Here is a 20,662-nt window from a genome sequence, read left to right on the forward strand (position 1 = left end):
GCCATATTTTCTGGTTGTAATACATTTTAAAGTGGGAGTTCACCCATAAAAAATTTTTTACCCTTAGATTCCTGCTCATTTTGTCTAGGGGAATCGGCTAGTTGTTTTAAAATCGAAGCTGTACTTACCGTTGTAGAGAGCGATCTTCTCCGCCGCTTCCGGGTATGGGTCTTCGGGACTGGGCGTTCCTATTTTGATTGACAGTCTTCCGACAGGCTTCCGACGGTTGCATCTATCGCGTCACGAGTAGCCGAAAGAAGCCGAACGTCGGTGCGGCTCTATACTGCGCCTGCGCACCGACGTTCGGCTACTTTCGGAAAATCGTGACGTGATGGATGCGACCGTCGGAAGACTGTCAATCAAAATAGGAACGCCCAGTCCCGCAGCCCATACCCGGAAGCGGCGGAGAAGATCGCTCTCTACAACGGTAAGTACAGCTTCGATTTTAAAACAACTAGCCGATTCCCCTAGACAAAATGAGCAGGAATCTAAGGTTAAAAATTTTTATTTCCGGGTGAACCTCCACTTTTAATTGGTTTAATGCTGTCGAGTTAAGTTTTGTACCATGTTTGACCTTATTGTTTTAATAAACAGAGTGCGAGTTCAGTGTGACTGCTGTTTTCTGTACTGGCATCGGGCAGTTTTTCCCATCTACCTGGATGATGTGTATGAAAATGCAGTTGATGCTTCTAGGTTACATGTGAGTAATATTTACCCCAGATACGTTCTATTTGTCTCCATATCAAATACTATTTACTAAAGTACAATCTAGTTTTCATATTTCCACTGAGAGATGTCATTTCGCACCAGGCAAAGACTTCCATGGCATTTCTAATGGATACGATTTTTCGATATCTAGTTATAAAACCTTTAAAGAGGAAGTAAACCTCCCTGTATTGTTTGTACTTATAGGTAAATCTATAAGAACTGTAAATAATATCTCTTAAACTTGCACGCTTTAGGAGATATTTACTGTATACGCTGCCGATTACGTCTTCGATGCATGCAATTTGAAGGAATGGCGCCCTGTGCCATTTCTTTAGAGCCATGTGCCGTGCATACTAGCACATTATGCCTTTACTGTGCAGGTAAGAAAAATTTCTTCTTTTAGGGCTCTTTCACACGGAGCGGACCGTTTCCGGGTCCGCTCCGTGTGTCCGCCAAAGCTCAGCGGGGATCCCCGCTCAGCTGTCGGCGGATAGGGCGGTCCCCGCACACAGTGCAGGGACCGCCCTGTCTCTGCTCCGCTGTCCCCTATGGGGAACCTGATGCAGACGGACCGTCTGTCCGTCTGCATCAGTTCCGCTCCGCCGAACGGAAGAAAAATAGGGTTTCTTCTGTTCGGAAAAGCGGATCCCGACTGACGCGGACGCTAGCGGATGCTCCATCCGCTAACGGACGCGTTCCCATAGGGATTCATTACAAGTCCGCTAGTGTGAAAGGACCCTAAAGTGGTTGTAAATAGGGTTGCACACTTTTTTTAGGACCGAGTACAAATACCGATACTTTTTTTTTTCCCCCCCCAAGTACTGGCCGATACCAACTACTGATACTTTATTTTTATTTTTTATTTTTTTTATTGTCATGTGACAGTGGGACTAATATGCAGCACTGATAAGGCATGGACTGTGTTAGTATTTTTTTACAATTTTATATATATTTTTTCACAATCCTTTCTTTTTCTTTCTCTTTATCAGCCCTGTTGGGGGGTAGATTTGGTGGAGATATCAGGGGTCTAAACCCTGACAATGTCCTCTTTGAGACAGAAAAGGGGACTGAGGACAGAGATTCCCCAGTCCCTTTCTTACCAGCCTCAGCATTGAAGATGAATGGACAGGAGACGGCGACTCCTCTCTCTTCATAAACTGAAGCATCGTAAACACAGTTTACTCTCAGTTATGATGGGACAGTGATCTCTGACTCTGTTCATTTTGAAAATCAAGGAGCTCCCAATCCTGACAGATCTGGGACAAGGAGGGGTCCGGAGGAGGACATGAAGGACATCGGGAGCCGTAAGGAGTGGGACACCGGGAGTCAAAGAAGGAAACGAGGGGATAGTCGGGGGTGATCGGTGCAGCGGTGGGGGCAGTTACAAGCACCGATCTCCCTGTATAGCTTTCAATAAAGCAGTTGACCGCTGTGGGAGGGAGAGGAGAGGAGGAGAAGCGGCTGTCTGCTGCTTCATTGAAAGCCACACAGCCACTTGAAGCAACTTTTTTTGTCCGATATAGCAGACATCCAGATGCCTATTTTGCATATAGTGGTTGTAAACCCTTACATATACCATTTGAAGTGGCTGGCCTTGGGTGATACATAGAGATGAAACAAATCCACCGTCATAAATTGTACCGGTTTATCTGCAGCCCTCTTCTCTACAGCCTCCTAAAGCACTTGTTTTTTTATTTTCAAGCTCTAGCAAGCAGGGGTGGCGATCTGACTTCACATACTACAAAGCAGAAATTCCATCTGCTCCAGTTTTGATATATTCTCTTCATTGTATTAATATCCTACTCTTTGATTTTTATTTCATATAGTATATGTTCAGTGCTTTGTGGAGCTGTGTCCCTGCAATGATGCATGCCAGGCACTTGGAGTCCCATGAAGTGTTGCTGACGAGTTATGAGAAGGAAATAATGGATGTTTTAAATGAGGTAAGGGCAACCTCTCAATACAGCTGTTCTGCATTTGCGTTGAACACACTTTTTATTTTTAATGTGGACTTAATGTGAGTAATTTACTTTAGGTCTGCAGTTTCCTCTTCATTGCTGCCTCCCGTCTGTATTTTTTTTAGACAATTAAAGGCGTCATTTTGATGAGCAATAAATCTTTTTAGCTTTTAGTCATAAAAATTGTACCATGACTCAACTTTTTTTCATTGCATCACTTGTAATACATGAAATCTATTACTTATCACTTTGAATCGTTTGAGTTTTTAATTTGTAATTGTATAGTTAACTCCAGCCCCACGATTTGACCTTTTTCTCACTTTAGCATTTATTAGACAAACTGTGTAAAGAAATTGAGAAAGATCTTCGGCTGTCAGTCCATACTCACCTGCAGCTAGATGAAAGGAATCCATTCAAAACCGGGATGAAGGACCTGGCCCATTTCTTTTTCTTGACTCCAGTTCGTTTCTTCGACAGGTTCATTGACATCAAAGGTAAAAACTATTGTAGCCCTCTGTTGGAAACACAAGACTTGGGCATCAGTTACATTGAGCAGTTTCAAGATCATGTCATTTTTAGACGCTTGTAGCCATAGTTAAGAGTTATTAACAAAAATCTTAATCTAGTCAAGATGTAGTATTCGCAATAAGGATACAACACTACTAATATAGAAGTCCAGTAGAGGATTGCTTGATTTTGTTATATGCAGAACACGCCTTCCTGGAACTTTAAAAGCCAAGTTTAAAGACCCAGCATATACTGCATGTTGACTTCTTGCCAGTGATCAATTTTTGGTATGGGGCCTTTAGGTAAAAATCAGTTTGTGTTGATAGAAAACTACTTGGAACGTTATACATATATTTTTAAGCAGCGGCCCTAGTGAATAAAATGGTGGGTTTTGCAAAAAATTTTATGTCGCACCATATTTGTGCAGCGTTTTTTTTCCGAACCCAAATTTTTGGGAAAGAATACACTTCTTTTTTTTATCATTTTTATTAAGGTTTTCAATGTTATACAAGAATAGCCCACGCAAGGGCCGAACAGTTGCCCACGCAGGGGCCAGTCACCCGTTGCGTGATCAGACCGCAATAGGGCACACCAGATAACACATAACACAAACAACTTACTCAACGCCCGCATAGTGGTTTGCATAGAAGGGGTGAGATCGTGAGGTGTCTTAGGCCCCCTTAATTACAACCCCTGCAGGGCTTCCAAAGACCCCACTATCGCTGCCTCCAAGACCACCAGGCCCGGTCCGGCTGCAACCACCAGTGAGCGGTCACAAGCTGAGTGGCCAAGAAGTACTTGTGGCAATCGGGAAGACGAGGGGGTAATCCTGCGCTAATAGTGAAAATAATTGATGTGATTTAAATAAAGTGAAAAAAAAGCTGCAACACAAACATGTGATAATCATGTAATAACAATGGAAAAAACGGTATATAGTTGCGCTAAATGAATTGAAATGGTTATATAGTAAATATTACTGAGTTGAAGAACCAATATATAACCAAATGTGAGTGAACATTGAAAATTATATACCTTTCAAAAAGATTGAAAATTAACCACTTGCCCACCAGGTGAATTCTGGCACTTCTCTCCTTCATGTGAAAATCACAATTTTTTTGCTAGAAAATTAATCAGAACCCCCAAACATTATATTTTTTTTAGCAGACATCCTAGGGAATAAAATGGCAGTCATTGCAATACTTTTTGTCACACCGTATTTGCGCAGCGGTCTTACAAGCGCACTTTTTTTGGATAAAAATCACTTTTTTGAATTAAAAAATAAGACAACAATACATTTTGCCCAATTTTTTTATATATTGTGAAAGATAATGTTACGCCGAGTAAAATGATACCCAACATGTCACGCTTAAAAATTGCGCCCGCTCGTGGCATGGCGTCAAACTTTTACCCTTAAAAATCTCGATAGGCGATGTTTAAAAAATTCTACAGGTTGCATTTTTTGAGTTGCAGAGTAGGTCTAGGGCTAGAATTATTGCTCTCACTCTAACGATCGCGGCGATACCTCACTTGTGTGGTTTGAATACCGTTTTCATATGCGGGCGCTACTCGCGTATGCGTTTGCTTCTGCACGCGAGCTCGTCGGGACGGGGCGCTTTAAAAAATTTTTTTTTGGTTTTCTTATTTATTTTTATTTATTTTTATTTAGTTTTATAATTTTTTTACACTGAAAAAAAAAAAAAAAAAATTGATCACTTTTATTCCTATTACAAGGAATGTAAACATCCCTTGTAATAGAAAAAAGCATGACAGGTCCTCTTGAATATGAGATCTGGGGTCAAAAAGACCTCAGATCTCATAATTAGACTTAAATGCAAAAAAAAAAAAAATGTCATTTTTTCAAATGACAAAAAAAAAAATGTTTCTTTAAGAGGCTGGGCGGGACTGACGTTTTGACGTCACTTCCGCCCAGCAGAGCTATGAGGACGGGTGAAGGAGATTTCTCCTTCAGTCCCGTCCCCGCTCAGCTGCCGGACACATCCGATCCCCTCCGCCGCTACCGACGGCTCCGGTAAGCGGCGGAGAGCGGCGGGAGGGGGGGGGGCCCTCTCCCGCCACCGATAACGGCGATCTCGCGGCGAATCCGCCGCGGAGACCGCCGTTATCGTGTACACCACCGCCCCCTGAAAAGATGAATATCTCGGTTGTGGCAGCAGCTGCTGCCGTTATCGAGATATTCAACTTTAAAAAGAGGACGTCTTTTTGACATGGGGCGGTGGTCAAGAGGTTAACAATATACATGTAGAAAAGCGACCCCTATAATGGATCGCTCTAACACCATAAATATATCATTAATGAAATAATGACAGTAAAGTAAGCATCAAAACCGTGCTGAAAAAACTTGATACATTACAAAATATATATATAGTGTAAGTCCAAGTCCGGTGAGGACAAACCGTGAGGGAAAAATCCCAAAAAATATATTTATAATATGAAATATTATATATAGCCAAAAAAATATAAGCATGTGCAAAGATAAAAAAAACAAAAGAAATTCTGATTGCAGGAAAAAAAGTCCAGATTTTACACGAAGCCAGGTAGGTGAGAAGCATAGAGAGCAAGGCTGCCGTACACCACCACCACCACACTGAGATGTTCCCCGGTGTGACACAGAATATTAGGGTACTCTTACCAGATGGATGGGACCTCAGATGGCAAGGTCAGAAGCGCTTTTGCAGAAACAAACCTCTGCAACGGTTATCGGGCAAAATTTGCTCAGGACCTCCTCTCTCTGAAGACAGCAGCAGGAATATGATCTCCTCCTCCAGTTCGGGTAAATCCTTGGGTCATGAATGTGATAAAAAATGAGGGCAACAATGTGCATTACCTCTAAAAACTTGCAGGTTTATTGTAAGGCTCAACAAAGCATTACAGACAAAATATACAGATTAAAATATTTTAAAAAGCCGGCATCAGCTGAAAAAGTAAACGAACGCCCATGTGATCGGGTCACGTGGGAGTGCGGTGACGTCAAATGTAGCACCGCCCTGACCAGTTTAGTCAGAAATGACGTTTTCAAAGGGCACGCTGTCTTCAGAGAGAGGAGATCCTGAGCGGTTGGAGGATCCAATTTTGCCCGATAACCGTTGCAGAGGTTTGTTTCTGCAAAAGCGCTTCTGACCTTGCCATCTGAGGTCCCATCCATCCCATCTCACTACTGTCATTATTTCATTAATCATATATTTCTGGTGTTAGAGCGATCCATTATAAGGGTCGCTTTTCTACATATATATTGTTAATTTTCAATCTTTTTGAAAGGTATATAATTTTCAATGTTCACTCACATTTGGTTATATATTGGTTCTTCAACTCAGTAATATTTACTATATAACCATTTCAATTTATTTAGCGCAGCTATATACCGTTTTTTCCATGGCAATCAGGAAGAGCCAAGCCCCCACTATCCACCGGCCTGGTCAAAGTGGTGTACTTGAATCTAGACGGTTTGGGCCCCCAAATAAAGGAGAGGAAAAGCTGTTTGAGAGAATAAAAGAAAGTTTTGGTCAGCCATTGCAGGGAGTTATGGAAAATGTATGTAAACTTAGGGAGGACCTTCATTTTGAGAAGATTGATATGGCCAATGAGAGAAAGGGGAAGATTGCTCCATGCCTTCAGTTTGTCCCTGATCCCCACCAGGACAGGGTCAAGATTGAGCCGCACAACATCTCTACTCTCTCTCAAGATGACAATACCTAAATAGGTAAATTGATCCACCCACTGAAGTGGGAGGGAGGGGGGCGAGGAGGACGGAAAAAATACACTTTAATGAATTTTACTGCGTGTCTGCGCAATATAATATACCCAATTTTTGTGTAAATTAAGGAATGTAAACATCCTTTGTGACAGCAATAGGCAGTGACAGGAAGACCCCGGATTTTTCCTCTGCCCTTTAATGCATCTGATCAAAACAAGATCGGTGTGATCAGATGCTTTTGATTTTTAAAAATGGCGTTGTTTGCTTCCAGGAAAACCAGAAGTGATAAAGTACAGATCACTTCTGGTTTCTTATACCATAGAGCAGATGCGGGGACCTTCTGGTCCCTGTAAAGCTCCTGTGGTAAGCCGCTGGCTTCAGTTCCGGGTTCTATGGTGGTTAGGGGCAGGGGCATCTCTCACCACTTGTAAAAACAATCCACTCTGGTGGCTTTTTCAAAAAAGGTCGACCACCTCCTGGAAAAAAAACAATACTGGTATGATGCTTGTAGCTGCAGGCATCTTCTTGGTATACCCATTTGAAGTACCAACGTAAAAGTACATATTGTGGTCTTCAAGTGGTTTTAATCTGATCCTAACCTTCCCACCTGCAACATTTTAACTAAACCTTAGTTATCCCTGACGCTAACCTAACTTTACTACTAAAATAGCCCTAACAATTAACCAACACCCTACTATTATTCCCAGTACTTGCCTGGGAGCGGAATTCTGCTCTGTGCAAAATGAACAGAAAGTTTCCCTGTTCCCGCAGGGACCCTCCAGTGTCATTTTAGGTGCATACTGCCATTTTACCACTTTAGAGGAGCTCGTCTTAAGGGATTATGCAATAACAAGAAATTTGTATACAATATCTGATAGGGTGCCAGAGAGGGAAAGGTTTGCCTAAAGTGTCCTTCTTACCAATAACATAAGTACATGCAAAACAATATGTTTTATAGGCTCTTCTTCAGGACACAGCAAATGTATCATTTATCGTCTGCCTAGTAAATTGTTTTTTGTTTTTGTTTTTTTCTAGCTTATGTCACACATTATTTGGATAAAACCTTCTATAACCTGACAACTGTAGCCCTCCATGATTGGGCCACTTATAGCGAGATGAGAAACTTGGCGACCCAGCGCTATGGTTTAACGATGACTGAGCCTCATTTGCCAAGCCAGACATTAGAGCAGGTATTCTTTGTGAAATCCATGGTTATGTGGTGTTGTGTTAGTATTCATCAAAAAACATATGTAAGCGTAGCTGGGACTTCAAGCACTGTTCATTTCGAGTAATAAAACATAGACCCATTCAATGAGGTCATTGGCTTCAGCTAGGCTGCTCACAGCATACAAAGATGCTCTCCAGTGGGTACATGAAAAATCACTCAAAGCTGGATCGCCAAGGGTATAAGGTACAAAATGCTTTAATGGTTTTTAGCAACATCACATAGAACAGCCAGTTAGTATATAAACCAGGGCTCAACATTACCAGATCACCATGGTGACTAGAAATTGCGTCCTGGCGCGGGGCTTTTGTCAGTCATCCGCATCCACCTTCCACTTCTCGACCATGCTGTAGCCTAAAGATGGCTGCAGCGCGGCCATCCAGTTCTGGGAGGGTGTCTATTGATGTGCTCCCAGAACCCCACATCCCCGGGCACGCTCTGTGATTGCTGTGTCCTTAGGACACAGCTGATCACAGATCGGGGTAGAGGGCCAATCACATCGGCCCTTTACCATGTGATCAGCTGAGTTCCAAACACAGCACTGTCACAGCGTGAGGAAAGGAAAGCCGATAACCGGCAAAACCTCTTAAGGGTTGCATTTAATAGAAAGTATTTCACTAACCCATATCTATAGTTAAAACAGCATAGCATGGTAAGGAAGGTGACCACCAATAGAACATCCAAACATGTAAAATGCGCGATAACAGGAGCATACAGCTCAGCCCGACTGGTTTCATCGACAAAATAACTTCTTCCGGGGCATGCTTGCTCCTAGATTCAAAGCACATTTATCAAGCCCAGATTTAAACCCATTAGACATGTAGGGGGAGATTTACTAAAACTGGGACAGCTGTGTATAATAACCAATCGGCTTCAAAGTTTTTTATTGTCAAATCTTAATTGAGCAAGCTGAAGTTTGAAGCCGATTGGTTACTGTGCACAGCTGCATCAGATTCTGTGTTCACCGCTTTTAGTAAATCTCACCCATAATGTTGTCCAGTGAGTTTAAGCCTTTTACTCCATGTTCAATAATGTTTTATTATTTTAGCTCTGATAAGGAGGGTCTTTTGCAGGCCTTTGTTATGCATTTGGTGTTTATGTGTTTTGCTAAGGAACTATGAAAGCATTTTGGGCTCTTTACACCTTTTGACTTGGTGTTGTATTTTAGTGCTTTGGTGTTAATATTTGTAAAATTGGTTAAATTGTAAAGATGGGCACAAGTTGGGAGCACTGAGGTGACTTTTGATATCAATATAGTTTACAGTAATGTCACCCATTATTCTTTATATTACATGCAGTTCCGTTTCTGATGCTGGGTGCCTCTGATACACTGTATAGTCAAAGTTATGAGGACACCAGGCCATTGTGCCCATGAGCTGTTTGGCCATCAAATTCCCAAACCATGGGCATTAATATGGAGTTAATAAAATATTAAAGTGCTGCACTAAAATATGTACAAATAAACGATTTCAATTAATAACGTGACCAATTCATAAATCGCATCATCGAAAAAAATATATTAATAAAAGCTTAAAATGTTTAAAAAGTAGAAGAAAAGTGGAAGACCAAAAAAAGTCATTTACTCATAGTCCATAAATGGGCAGTATTAAGTGTGCCTGTGCAGTGTCAAAGTGCATCAAAGTACATATAAGTGCTTGGACCCAGTGATCTTGGGAAGAAGATGATGGCCACTGCTGTGAAACTCCTGCTACCTTAGGAGAAAGGGGTACGCTTACCAGATGGTGTGCAACCAACTACCATGCGGTAATGGATCACACAGGCAGAGGTAAGTAGATGTCCACCAAGGAAGATGAATCCCAACGATATTTCAAGGCGGTGGAACACTCCAAATGCCACAATTTTAGTATAGGATGGATATGAAACTGGACTCTCAATCACTCTCAGAACGGATGTAAATATACACCAAGCAGTCGCACATCGTGTTAAACCATCTTCAACAAAAAAATTTTAAAGTACAAAGAACTTTAGAAGTGCAAAGAAGAAATACAGCGTTTGTTATAATGTTGCAATGACCTCAGCAAGTGGCTAGGCCTCGGGGTCTTCTATCCATGTAAGTTGTTTGCACTTTAATATTTGTTGAAGATGGTTTTACACAATGTGCGACTGCTTGGTGTATTTTTACATGTACATCCGTTCTGAGAGTGATTGGGAGTCCAGTTTCGTGTCCATCCCATACCCAAATTGGCTTTTGGAGTGTTCCAGCCCTTTGAAATATCGGTGGGATTCATCTTCCTTGGTGGACATCTACTTGCCTCTGCCTGTGTGATCCATTACTGTATGGTAGTTGAGTCCACACTATCTGGTAAGCGTACCCCCTCTTACCTAAGGCGGTGGTGGAGTTTCACAGTGCTGGCTATTTTCTTGTTCCCAAGATCACTGGGTCCAAGCACTTATATGTACTTTGACACTGCATGGGCACACTTTATGCGGCCCATTTATGAACTGAGTTAATGACTTTTTGGATTTCAACTTTTCTTCTGCTTTTTAAGTGTTTATTAATATAGTTTATATGATGTGATTTACCAATTAGTCACGTTTTAGTTGTGATCATTTATTGGTGCATATTTAGTGGTTCTGTACATAATAATTGTCAATTGTGGTGTTTGCAGCTTTGTTTACACATTAGTGCGGTAATCTCTCTTTGCATGTCATTAATATGGAGTTCTCGGCTAACAGCCTCTACTTTCCTGGGAAGGTTTTCCACAAGTTTTCGTAGTGCATCTCTGGGAGTTTTGTGAGATCAGGTACTAATATTGGGGACCACCTGGCTCACAGTCTGCATTCCAGTTCATCCCAAAGATATTCTGTAGTGTTGAGGTCAGGGCTTTGTGTAGGCCACTCACGTTTTCCACCAGATTCTTCAAACGATATCTTTATTCAACCGGTATTCTGTTTATAGCCCTTTTTTAAAGTTTTGGATTGAGTGGATTTAGCAATACTATGTAATACATGGGACCTACCTAAACTTTCACTTTGTATCCAGGCAGGCAGACCCTTGCACTATATCATTTTTGGCAAATCGTACATATTGCAATGTGTGTGGTAAGCTTAAAGCGGAGTTCCACCCAGGAAAACAACATTTGGCCAAAAGTCCTAAAAAAAAAAAATAAAAAAAAAAAATTTATACTCACCCGAAATACCTGTTGCTATGCGGAAGTCCGTAATCTGCCTCTTCGGCACCGCGGTGTGTTTTCTTCTTCTCCTTCTCCTAGTGAATGGGGCGCGCTGCTTTCTGGGAACTGTGTGTGTTCTCAGAGAGCAGCCGCCCATTCACAAGCCGGCACGAGACTCACACAGGCGTAGTAGGAAATGGGCAGTGACGCCGTAAGGCGTCACTGCCTGTTTCCCCTAGTGTGAATGGTGGCGCGGGACCTGCAAAAAAAAAATTGCGGGTGGAATCCCGCTTTAAACCATACAAGAAAATGGAGAACTTTTTTTTTTTATATATTATAATTTTTTATTGAATTATATGCAAAAGTAAGTTACAAAACGGTGCCTTTTGAGCATACCCAGGCCCAATGCGTATACAACAGCAAAAAATCAAGGTACAATAAACAGTTAAAGCGGGGGTTCACCCTGTTAAAAAAAAAAAAAAAAGTTTTTTTTTATTAGACCATTAAATTCGGCATCGTAGCGCGAGCTACGGTATGCCGGTCTTACATTTTTTATGCCCGTACTCACTGTGCTATCGATGATTGAAGAATCCGGGGAATGGGCGTTCCTATGGTGAGAGAAGGTGATTGACGGCCGGCCCTGGCACGTCACGCTTCTCCGGAAATAGCCGAAATAGGCTTGGCTATTCACGGCGCCTGCGCATAGCCTGTGCGCAGGCGCCGTGAATAGCCGAGACCTACTCCGGCTGTCTTCGGGGAGCGTGACGTGCCAGAGCCGGCCGTCAATCATCCTCCCTCTCCATAGGCACGCCCATTCCCCGCGGGAGTCGGATTCTTCAATCATCGATAGCACAGTGAGTACGGGGATTCAAAATTTAAGACCGGCATACCGTAGCTCGCGCTACGATGCCGAATTTAATGGTCTAATGATGGAAAGGAGGGTGAACTACCGCTTTAAGAAATACTAGTCAAACTATACTTTTGCTCACAGGTGTATCATGGCGTAGGAGAAGAGTTCGAATGGCCCTTTATAATCACAAATGTTCCCTACAGAGCAAAGGGGGATCAAGGAGGGAATGGGCCCAAAGTGCGGGGGAGTAGGTCAACCAGTCAGCACTCTCAGTAGCTACTACATGTGATGCATTACGACCTAGCATAGGAGTCGTTATTATGGACTGCAATTCAGAGATCCCACACTTTGTTATATTTCTGTGTGCAACCATGGAAAAGGACTTTAGGTTTGCTGCTGTGGACAACATTTCTTTCTACTACTGAATGAGCAAGCCCTCCAAAACCCTCTTGTATTGAATTATATGGTAACACCACTGTCTCCCTTATAATGTAAAGTGCTGTACAAACTGCTGGCACTATATAAAACCTGTATTTTAATAATAATAAGTTTTAGTCACAGAATTTTCCCTGGCTGTCTAGATCTATCCAGGTACAGCAGCTGGTACTGTTACTGACTTGTTCTGCCTTTCATTTCAGGGCCTAGATGTTCTGGAAATTATGAGGAACATTCATGTATTTGTGTCTCGCTATTTGTACAACCTCAATAACCAGGTGTGTTTTAATTATTGTATAGGCTTTATCATTAGAACTTTCTGGTAATATTTACATGGATGTGATTAACTTATTGAGGACATTTTGTAGGTTTAATAGTTTTCAGTTCTCTCCAGTTTCTACGTCTAGGGACTGATTAGCTTTTATTTAAACATTTTTATTTTTGGTGATTTTACATTTTGTTTTGGGCTTACTTCATCTAGTATTGTATTCTCGATCACCACTAAGAAGGGATATGGAGGTAGTCCTGCTACAAGGTGCTATAGTGATGTTTCCCACATAGGGGTTCACTTTTTCCCATTAAATTGTAAAATACTTTTTAAATATTGTAATATTCCTCTTCTCTTTGCAGATATTTGTAGAGAGGACCAGCAACAACAAACACCTGAACACCATCAATATCCGGCACATTGCCAATTCTATCCGAACACATGGCACAGGAATCATGAGTACAACGGTAGGTATTGGCTGTTTGGTAGTAACAGACATTGCTGAGCTGATTAAGGCTAGGTTCACACTTGTACTGGTGGTTGCCACTATGGGACCACACCTGTTTCCACACCCACAGAGAAAAACGTGCACACGCTGAAAGCAGCAGCGCAGTTTCCCGAACTGCACTGCACTATGTGCTTTGTCTGCGGCTGGATTTTTTCCAAAGGTGCAGGGACCTCTTCCCTGTGTTTTCAGTGGATACAGCAGCCTCAAATGACTGGGCTGCTGTGCACAAGCAAATGCAGCCATGGATAAACCACATGTTTGTGAACCAAGCCCAATGCAATAATTTTCACTTGCCCTTTAGTAGAGCTGCAAGATTAATCTTCAAGAATAGAAAAGAGTTCTCACAGCTGGGGGGGGAAAAAATCCAGGCAGCCTGCCAAGTTTAATCACAACACGCAAATAAGTAGAAACAAAGTACCTTTTCGTTCTTTTATCAAAGGAAAGAACTCTGGCGTGTAAATGAAGGAAGATTAAGTTTAAGACCAAACCTTTTCTGACATTTGTTGCTCACAAGTAAAAATCATTATTTTCTGCTAGAAAATTACTCAGAAAACCCAAACATGATATTTTTTTTTGTTTTTTAGCAGAGACCCTATAGAATAAAATGATGGTTGTTGCAATATTTTATGTCACACTGTGACACAAACACAATCTTTTTGAAAAAATACACTTTAATGTATTAAAAAAAAAAAAACGTGAAGTTGGCCCAATTTTTTTTTTTGTATAATGTGAAAGAAGATGTTACACCACGAGAATCGTGATCTTTATTTTAAGCAAAAAAATCATGATTCACATTTTAGCCAGAATCATGCAGCTCTACCCTTTAGCTATATGGTGAATGTAATGAGTATTAGTAATTGCATGTTATTTTCCTTTACTTCTGTTTAAAGTGTATGTAAACCCTCCTTACGCCCAGTGAAGTGAACAGCCTCAGATGATACACAAAGATTAACCAAATCTCCCTACATAGGTTTTATATGTATATCTGCTGTCTTCACAATTATATACTGTTTAGAAAGTTGAGATAACACCGAGCGTGATGTCTGGGCATACAGCCAAGATAGGCAACATTGCTGATTGGAGGAAAGGCACACACCCCCTCTCATCATAGACAGAGACTCTCAGAGCTGTTTTGTAATAGGAGCTGCTCTCTGCTAATCTATTTTAGCAACCTCCTTTGACAAAAGATTCCGGAGTTCTCGGGCTGATAACAGAGGAACTTTTCAGAAGAGAGCTATAAGACTTGGCTCCTTGAAAAGAGATAACAAAATACTAGAGATATATGTGCCCAGCTCAAATTTCATGAATCGGGTTTACATCCACTTAAAAATAACCCTGCTTTTACTTGACTTATGTCTGTTTTTTCATTCAACCTTGCCAGATTTCTGTCTTTAATATACTGAGTTTTCCCGATCAGACTGTCTGATGTCTGGGGTACAATATATTGCCCAGGATATACTTACTATATGTTAAGACAAACTAGTGGAATAAATATTACAGCATATGTATAGAATATGTATACTGTAATATTTATATACTTTTTTTTTTCATCCTGAATTTGATTCTTTCATAGATAATATTTATACAGGGTGAATACGGATTATAGATTAAAAAAAAAGCCTGTCTGTTTTGAAGGGCTAAAAATAAATTTTGTTTATATGAAATATTATAACATTAAAAATCTAAGTATGAATACTTCAAACCATGGCCAATTTTTTGGTTAAACTTTATGTAAAAAATTAAATCGGCCATTTAAATGTACACAGGCATTCAGCTTCTGAACAGTAGCATTGCTATTCATAGTCATGCATGCCTTTATCCACACTGGGGGTAGCCCCAGTCACTTGATTTCCAGGCTGCCTATTGTAAAGGCCGTGATGAACTTAAATGGTTTGACAGGATTCGGTATTACAGCCCAGGAGCTGGAAAATGGCCATTACCATCAGTTGAAAGCTGGTACTGTACTATTTGTAATTTTCACCAGTCTCTTTTTAGCCTCGGTTCACGCTAGATGCAGTACGAATTTACAGCAAATTTGTTACCGCAACCTGCCTATGCGAAACGATTGTAAAGTGTACGTTAACCACCTGAACTATACAAAACCATGATTCACATCACACATCAGAGACACTGCATGTAATTTGCATAGGTATGTGCTGCTATTCCTGTGCGAATTAAATGCAGTGTCTCGCACCGCAGCAAGCAGTGCTCGCAATGGTGTTTACTTGCTCATAAAAGACACTTGTCTCCGGACAAATAATGAACTTACAGCAACTGCCAGTGAGACCTTCCTCACTCCATCTGCATCACTAACCTTTTCAGGCTAGAAGCTTGAAGCAAATGAGAAAAGTTCATGAAGCTCACAACAGTAATCAGAGGGTTTATTGAGGGTACAGGCATAACATTTATAACAAGTATTGGCTGATGCGTTGACGTGTTTCATACGCAATCGTGCTTAATTATAGGGCTTATGAATAAACCGCTTTGTGTGTCAAAAGATTTCAAGGCTGATATGTTGCAATTTGTGACTTTACCTTCAATAAACCTTACTGCAGAGAACTTCACAAAATTATCTATGGATTCATAAGTAAATGTGGCTTATAACAAAGAGGGTGATTTTTTGATCTGTACTCCATGAACCACTCCCCAGTGCCTAATTAAAAAACATCACTTTTCCCCCAGGCCAATTTCTCGCATACATGTAAAAATCTGATTTTTTTTTTGCTAGAAAACTACTTGGAACCCAGGCGTACATACTCACCAGCACACTATGGAATGACAACTTCCGTTCAAAAGTTTTAATGAAAAAAGATCACATCACACAAGGGATAGTGTAACGTTTCTGAGCCATGCAGGGCCCCTTCGTCGCATGCCTTGCGAAGGGGCTCTGCGTGGCTCTGAAATTTTGCACTATCCTTTGTGATGTGATCTTTTTTCATTAAAACTTTTGGATGGAAGTTGTCGATCTATTGTGTCCTGGCGAATATGTACGCTTTCTGATGTTTCCAGAACCCAACTGGTAATGGTTTCAGCACCCACCATTTTATGAGCCATATTTGCCAGGAACGTGTGCGATAGGAATATTGATCAGACAATTAAGCATGACAGGTCCTCTTTATGGAGAGGTCTGGGATCAAACTTAGATTGGTTTGATCAGATGCTTTAAAAGCCAGTAACTGCTTGTAAACCTCAAACCGAAACTAGAAGTGATGAAATCCTTGTAATTTCCGATTTTTTACATCACTGAGGGGTGGAGGGTATGGCTGTACCTAACCCCTCTGAGTGCACCCAGGATCCTAGTAGTGGCAGTTCCGAGCTCCCCAATCACACAGGAAAGCCTGGTAAAGGTGGTGGCGAGAGGGGGGCTGACCCCTTCTGCAGCTTGTAGAAATGATCGAGTGGCTGGATAGCCGCTCAGATCACTTCTACATGAAAGCCCATCGCTGGCTGAAAACTTTGATACCGGGATGATGCCTGCTGGTGCAGGCTTCATCCCAGTATAACTGCTTTAACCAGAGGATGTAAGGGAAGACACGATCATGAAATTGTTAAAGGAGAAGTAGGGCCAAAGCTATTTTGGCTATACTCCTCATCGGGGGATCACAGGAGTGCAATTCGTTCTGCACTCCTGTGACCCATTTTTAGCCAACAAAGCACTAAAATCGGCTGGTGGCTGATGTCGCTCAGTTGGTCTAGAAAGAAGCCTGGACCAGTACTTGGGCCGCTCGGGCCATCTAGAAGCCTGAACTGGCACCTGGTCCAGCCTCTCAGCAATCCGCTGAGAGCCTGAGCCAGTGGCTCCCGCCCACTCCACAGCCCAGCGTTCCAGTGAGCGCTGGAGGGGCAGAGCAGAGAGTCGTGACTGATGGTCATGGCTCTCTGCTAAGAACGGAGGAGGGTAGCTGAGTGATCAGCGGTGTTTGCTCGCTCAGTTCTCACTACAGAGCTGGAGGGGGACAGACGGATGCAGCACCGAATCAACACTACATCCACCTAGGTGAGTTTAAAAGTCCATACTTCTCTTTTAATCATCTATAAGAAACTGATTCTCGTCTGCTCTGCTGGCAGCTTTTCACATAGGCTAGGTATTTGTCAGCTGGTATTTCCTGAAGGGGAGAATAAGTATTTAGGCAGAACTTCTGATTTGTCGGCTGTGCCCAAGCCTCATTTCCAGAAACCTCTTCTACAGCATTCACATTAACAGTTGCAAACTTTATAGTAAGTAGTTGTTAACTCAGTAGTATGTCCACTTGTTTTGATTAAATGCCTTGACTTGTATTTAGGCTTACTAAACCTTTCACTGTCATATTATCCTTTTTTTTAGGTCAATTTTACATACCAGTTTCTGAGGAAGAAGTTTTATATATTTAGCCAGTTCATGTATGATGAGCACATCAAATCCAGGCTGATCAAGGACATTCGACATTTTAGAGAAGTGAAGGACCAAAATGAGCAAAAGGTACTTGTAAATGTCTGCGTATGAATTTTCCTTTCATCACTAATGAAGATTGTGACATGTGAATGTAGAGATACCTGAACCGTGACTCATGGCTATGTACCAAGCAGTCTCTCAGATGTCCTGTATATTTCTCATAAGCTTGAAGTCAGTCATAGATGGACTGTTAGTGAATGTTAATAAGTTGTTTTACAAATGTGACTCAGTAAATGATAAACGCTGAAGATGTTGGTAGAAATTGAACTGTCTCTATTTAAGCTTTCATGCTTCTCTTGATACATTAGACCTTGAGTGGTGTAACCCTCTCTGAGGACTACATGCTTCCAAATTTGCTTCTCAAAGAAAACATAATTTTTTATTTTAATTTTTAAACCAATTTAGTTGATTCTAAAGGTAATTTTGGAAATTTTTCCAGACCCTAATACAGTTAGTAAAGCCAAGATCAACAGATCTATTCTCTGGAGTGAGCATGCACGAGTGCCCCCACAGCAAACGGCTTGCTATGGGGGCACTCGGCAAAAGGGGAGGGGCACAAAGCACCAGCAGGGGAGAAGAGAAGGATTGGAGCTTCCCTGTTCAAAACCACAGAACAGAGCAGGTAAGTATAACTTTTGTGTTTTAAATAAAATATTTTCCTTTACAATCACTTCTATCCATTTTAAAGGCCAAATTGCAAGTCTATAAAAAATAACCTATAGATGGGAAAACCACTTCATATAACCATTTAAAATAATTTTTATGTGCCGATTTAAGATGGTGATAGATTTTCTTAAATGTTCAGGATCATGTATTGTACTGTTATCTGCTACCAAATCCACCCTCACGCATAATTTTTATTTGGGCACAGCAAACCTTAAATGATTTGACAGGTTCACTTCTTTGTTTCTAGTGTCAGATTAAACCAAATGCTGCATTGTCTGAATAGATGATAGTAAAATACTCGGTCTATGAATGTGATCTGTACCCCATTGTTTTCTTTATCCACTAGTTCTATGTTTATTATTGGGCTGTGTTGTTTGCATAGCTGGAATAAGTAAAACTGGCAGATATGATATTATGATGCTAACATGTTACATTTTCCAATAGTATCCTTATGAACGGGCAGAAAAATTCAACCGCGGAATCCGGAAGCTCGGGCTCACCCCAGAGGGACAGAGCTATCTTGATCAGTTCCGACAGCTTATTAGCCAAATAGGTGAGTAACCGTTTTATTACAAAGTTCTGTTAGCAACTGATGATATCTTTACATATTAGAAAACAATGGTACTGATTTAATTGATCTTGGTACCCAAAAGTTTAGCTGATGCATGTAACGTGGGTTTCTGCTGTTTTGTTGCTCTGTTATCAGCATAATAACTTCTGACAAGTTCTCCATCAACCAAGATAAAACCAGCCTGAAATTTGTGTCCATGGAGGTGGCTATAAATAGATTAGCAGAGAGCGTGACTTGTCACAGCACAGCTATGCAAGTCTCTGCCTACAGGGGGGAAGGGGGGTTTCCTCCAATCAGCTGTCTTGGCTGTATGCCAAGAATCCACTCCCAGTGCTGAACAGGAAGAGAAAATCTCTAACAGGATCTGCACTTTCTAAAGAATGTCTAAGGCCTCTTTCACACGGAGCGGACCGTTTTTGTGTCCGCAAAAGCTCAGCGGGGATCATCCGTAATCCCTGCTGAGCTGTCGGCGGATAGAGCGGTCCCCGCACACAGTGCAGAGACCGCCCTGTCTCTCCTCCGCTCTCCACTATGGGGAATCGGATGCAGACGGACCGTATGTCCTTATTCATCCGATCCGTTCCGCCGGACGGAAGAAAAATAGGGTTTTCTTCCGTCCGCAAAAGCGGATCCTGACGGACACGGATGGTCGCAGACGTTAGCGGATGCGATCCCATAGGGATGTATTACAAGTCCGTAAACGGACTTGTAATAAACGGACGAGCGGAGCGGACGTGTGTAAGGGGCCTAAAGCTGAAGACAGCAGCTTTAAATGTAATACTTATGTAGGGAGATTTGTTTCATCTCTGTGTATCATCTGAGGCTGTTCAGTTCACTGGGTATAGGAGAGGGTTTGCATCCACTTTAAAGACCTCAGTGTAGGTTTACTTTTTGGTGCCTTGAAATTCCATTACCAAAGGGGCTTCAACCTTTGTAAAGAGCAGTGAGATGAGGTGTGCACCCATGTTGTTTACTGACTTACCTATGTATGTATGATTGCATTGGGGTAAAATAGGATGTCATTTCAGTAAGCTAGGAAAAAACAACAACTTTTGCTTTTGAAACTCTGCATCTAAAGATACTGAGCAGTTCACTGGTAAGCCTGCCACGTGCATGAAGGAAGTGAATCATTACCAATGTTGCAAGCTGTTATAGGTATCTTAAAGAAAGAACTGCTGTTGGTGGCCCTTATACACAGACTGGGTCCTTGGCTGTCAAATTGACACTGTAGGAGTGCATACTGTGGTAAAACAGGGAAGGTGTTAATTTATTCTTTGAAAGTTTTGCTGAAGAACTAAAACCAGGGATTTGGCCCAGCCGTGGCAGATTTGGTGGTTTTTACCAACCCCTTCAATGAGTTTTTTTCTTTTTTTTTTACATGTGGACATTTTAGCTTTTATTTGCCATTGCAGGAAATGCCATGGGTTATGTGAGGATGATTCGGTCTGGTGGTCTCCACTGCTGCAGCAATGCAATAAGGTATTGAGATTTATTTGTAATTCCTTTATTTTCCAAAAACATTTGCGTTTAACAGCCAAAGTATGCAATAGTAACAAAAAAACAGAATCAAGTAGCAAAAAAGGGTCACACAGTCAGAGTTCTATAACAACAAGCCCAGTGCTTCATAGTATGGGTGGTCATAAAAAAAAATATTGCGGTTTAGATAGTTGTCAGCGTGTAGAGCTGGG

General features: G+C 41.5%; 1 protein-coding gene across 1 annotated transcript in view; it reads left to right on the forward strand.

Moving 5' to 3' along the window:
* Positions 1-20,662, forward strand: part of WASHC4 (WASH complex subunit 4) — a 117,663-nt gene that overhangs the window by 68,238 nt on the left and 28,763 nt on the right. The window contains exons 19-27 of the mRNA XM_040344269.1: positions 595-700; positions 2,535-2,651; positions 2,992-3,160; positions 7,921-8,075; positions 12,733-12,807; positions 13,160-13,264; positions 17,630-17,764; positions 18,848-18,956; positions 20,387-20,453. Of these exons, the coding sequence (XP_040200203.1) occupies positions 595-700; positions 2,535-2,651; positions 2,992-3,160; positions 7,921-8,075; positions 12,733-12,807; positions 13,160-13,264; positions 17,630-17,764; positions 18,848-18,956; positions 20,387-20,453 (1,038 nt within the window). The remainder of the gene's footprint in view (positions 1-594; positions 701-2,534; positions 2,652-2,991; positions 3,161-7,920; positions 8,076-12,732; positions 12,808-13,159; positions 13,265-17,629; positions 17,765-18,847; positions 18,957-20,386; positions 20,454-20,662) is intronic.

Source organism: Rana temporaria, chromosome 3 (genome assembly GCF_905171775.1).
Source record: "Rana temporaria chromosome 3, aRanTem1.1, whole genome shotgun sequence".
Taxonomy (NCBI): domain Eukaryota; kingdom Metazoa; phylum Chordata; class Amphibia; order Anura; family Ranidae; genus Rana; species Rana temporaria.